This window comes from Pteropus vampyrus, unplaced genomic scaffold (genome assembly GCF_000151845.1).
Source record: "Pteropus vampyrus isolate Shadow unplaced genomic scaffold, Pvam_2.0 Scaffold187, whole genome shotgun sequence".
Lineage (NCBI taxonomy): Eukaryota > Metazoa > Chordata > Mammalia > Chiroptera > Pteropodidae > Pteropus > Pteropus vampyrus.
Window position 1 is genome coordinate 673,334 of NW_011888968.1, and position 3,728 is coordinate 677,061.

At 60.8% G+C, this 3,728-nt stretch overlaps 1 protein-coding gene across 1 annotated transcript in view; it reads right to left on the bottom strand.

The window, feature by feature from the left end:
• KCNQ1 (potassium voltage-gated channel subfamily Q member 1) overlaps window positions 1-3,728 on the bottom strand; it is a 318,108-nt gene that overhangs the window by 225,327 nt on the left and 89,053 nt on the right. The window contains exons 4-5 of the mRNA XM_023537362.1: window positions 546-672; window positions 3-148 (exon numbers count right to left, since the gene is read on the bottom strand). Of these exons, the coding sequence (XP_023393130.1) occupies window positions 3-148; window positions 546-672 (273 nt within the window). The remainder of the gene's footprint in view (window positions 1-2; window positions 149-545; window positions 673-3,728) is intronic.

Sequence of the window (3,728 nt, forward strand, 5' to 3'; positions counted from 1 at the left end):
ACCTGCCCCCAGCCACGCTGCCCCGTGGCTCTGCACCTGTAGCCGAGAGAGCCGGCAGCCCGGGCGTACCTGATGGCCGAGGTGGCAAACACCTGGCCCTTGGAGCCCACGCAGAGAACGACCATGGAGGCCACGACCACGATGAGGTCTGGGGAGGCAGCAGGTCGGCCCTGTCACCAGCCGGGCAGCGGGCTCAGGGGAAGGAGCCTCGCGGTCGGGCTGGACAGGGCCCCACAGAGGGGACGCGGGGACACCTTGGGTGGGAGACCCTCTCTCTGGCCTAGGCGCATGCAGAGGCCCCCGATTCACCCCCCCACCCCGGCCTGCAGGCCGCTGAGGGCGGCAGGCAGCCACGTCATACTGAGCACAACCGGATCCCTGTCCTGCGGGCGGCATTGGAGGGTGGGGACATGGCCCCGCTGGGCCTGGGGTCCTTCAGGGGTGCTCGCGCTAGGTCCCCCACCAAGTCCGCCCTTCCTGGGGAGGGTGCCCGCCTGGGCCTGACCCCGCGGGGCGAGGCGCCCGTGGGCACAGACGCGACTCACCGATGATGGAGATGGGCTTCCGGGCAAAGCGCAGCCGCCCCCAGATGCCCACGTACTTGCTGCGGCAGCCGGCCGACCAGAGGCGCACCACGTACTCCGTCCCGAAGAACACCACCAGGACGATCTCCTGCGGGGACAGGGGCGAGAGCTCACCTCGTGGCCGGCTCTGCCAACGCTCAAGCCCGGCCACGCCACCGGGCAGGCCCGCGACCCCGGGCACCTCTGGGGGAGCCCCAGCAGCAGCCGGCCTGCGCCCTGGCCTGCGCTGCCCACCCAGACAGGCCAACGACCCCACGGGGGGCACCCGCGAGGCCTGCACCTCTTCAGACCAGGGCACTTCCGGGCCCAAGGGCACGTCCGCACCCCTGGGGCTGTGCGCATGCCGGGCCCCGAGAAGCACGACGTCTGCGGCCCGCTGGGGGACGTCCGGCCTCCCGGGACCGCCTCCCTGTCACCACACACAGCCACCACGCCACCAGACACAACTGGCAGCCTTCACGGGGGCCGGGGCCCGGGGAGCTGGGGAGGGGGTCTCAGGGCATCACCGGCACAGCCTGAAAGGACGGGGCGGGTGTGGTGTCAGCTGCGGAACGGGCCCCTCGGGAGGCGCCTCCTGGGGCCACGGCTCCGGCAAGGGCTGTGTCACCCCTCGGCCTGCGGTTGGGGGACTCTGAGGAAGGGGGGGAAGCCGGAGGGCCAGGGGCTAACACCTGGATTGCGACGGATGCAGGGATGAAGGGAGAGAGGGGTGGACGGGTGGAGAAACGAACGGACACGGATGGTTTGCAAACAGAATTCGAGGGGAACGCGCCGCGCTCTGAACACCGACAGCCTGGAGGATGCGGACGAACTCCGAGAACCGTGACACCCACCCGGACCACGTCTCAAAGAGACAGAAGATCTGAACGGACCCGAAACTCTCCGGGAGGTCAAATCAATAATCAATAATTTCCCAACGAAGAAAACCTCTGACCCAATGGCCTCGAAGGTGAATTCTACCCAACCTCACAGAACTAACCCCCAGCCTCAGACTTTTCCAAAAATCCGAGAGGAGGGAACATTTCCCTGCTCACTCTGCGAGGCCAGCATTTTCGTGACACCGAAGTCAGACAAAAACCCTCCAGAAAAGGAAAAAACAGAACCACGTCCTTTATGAACGCTGTATGCAAAAATCCTCAACAAAATACTAGCAAATGGGATTCTGCAGCATATTGAACGAATTATACACAATGACCAAGTGGGATTTATTCTTGGGATGCAAGGACAGTTCAACATATGAAAACCGATCAATATAATACATCACATTAATGGAATGAAGGGAAAAACACATGATCTCAACTGATGCAGAATAAGCATTTGACAAAATTCAACACCCTTTCAGGATAAAAGCAGTAAAGAAACTAGGGATAGAAGAGAAACGCACCCACATAATAAAAGTCACGCGGGAAACACCCGGGAAAGCGAGCCGCTCGCGCCTCTCCGACCCGAACGAGGCCGCGATGCCCACGCCCAGCACCGTCCCAGCCACGGCGATCGATCGGCCGAGACAGACGAAGCCACCCGGCCGGAAAGGGCGCAGCGAAAGAATCTGTCTGCAAGTGGTAGATGATCTTACACGTAGAACGGCCCGACGGTTCTACACGCGCGCGGCCCCCTCCCCAAGAACCCTTAGACCGAATCCACGCGTCCGGCAAAGTAGGGTACGGGGTCGACACACAAAATCGGTTGCATTTCTACAAACGATGGACGATCTGAGACAGAAATGAGAAAAACGAGGCCTCGTACACTCGCATCGTGAAGAACGAAATACAAAGTCACCGAGGGGGCGAGAGCCTCGGACAATGGGAGCTGAAGACTCCGGCTCAAAGACGCCATCGAAGACTCAACTCAGTGGAGACACGGCCCGGACTCGCGGACCGTGAGACGTGCCGCCGCCAGGATGTCGCTCCTGCTCAAAGCGGACCACGGAGTCAGGGCGACAAAGTCTCGAGAACAATTTTTTTTTTGCAGAAATAGAAAAAGCCATCTTAATTTATACGGAAGCTCAGATGACCCTGAATAAAACGCAGTCCGTCCTCATGAGGGAATATGACGCAGCCTTAACAATGAGAGGGAATCCGGCCCCGGCCTGTGGTGTTGGGGGGCGGGGGGGGCCGTAAGGACGGCACGCGCAGTGGAGTCAGCTGACCAAGCCTGCTTCCGGCTGGCCCCCTGCGCCGTCCCCCGGGAGCCCAGCCCTGGCGGAGGCTTCTGCTCGCACTGGGTGACGGTGGCAAACCCTGTGCCTACACCCGACCTCTGCCCTCCCCACCAGGCGCCCCCCACAGGGGGAGGCGGCTGGCCACTGCCGCTGGCTCCCATGTGTTATTAATCAGGATGAAATAATGCTTCTCCCATCCAGCTTGTGTTTGGGGCGAGCTTGGTGGTAACGGGGGGAAATGTGGGAAAGTTTACTGCTGTCCTTTTGCAGAAAAGTTATCAGTAATGTAGAGCCCTTCGGGGGGCCGGGGGGTGTGGCTGGGGGCACCTGGAAGATGCTGGGAGAACAAGGGGGCGTGGGCACCCGCAGACTCCGTGGCTTCGTGGCAAGGGGACTGGTCCCACCTCTGTCCTCGGTTCTAGGGGCCGTGGCCTTGCCTAGCCCCCCAGGGCAGGGCCATGTCACCCGTGCCCCCCCAGCCCTGGGGCGGCACCTGCCCTGGTTGGCACTCACTGTAGCTCTACTGAATGAATGAACGAACAAATGAATGAATGAACAAATGGACAGACCATCGAGCTGGTCAATCTCTTAGCAGCCTTTTTCTTATTTTGATGAATTTTTTAGATTACTTAAATATCTCTTCAGCCACGTCCTAACCAGATTTGAAGAGCTAGAAGGGTGTTTGAGCAGACCTTAGAATACGCAAGGGGTTGCCCAGATAATTAGGGGTTGCTGCTGATGGCTGTGTAGCCCCCAAATTATCCTGGCCCCCTGCTTCGGGAGGACCTGGTTGGGGTCTCAGCTAGGCCTCCCTTCTGGGGCTGGCAGACTGAGACCACGGGGTTCCCTCCGGAGGGTGAGGTGCAGGAATAATTTAAAGCAAAGCTAATCCCCAAATCCTATTGGAGTCTGGAACGCAGTGGAAGCGTGTCGGCTGAGTGGGCACTCACGTGTCTGAGCTGCCCCAGACCCGGCCACCGGGC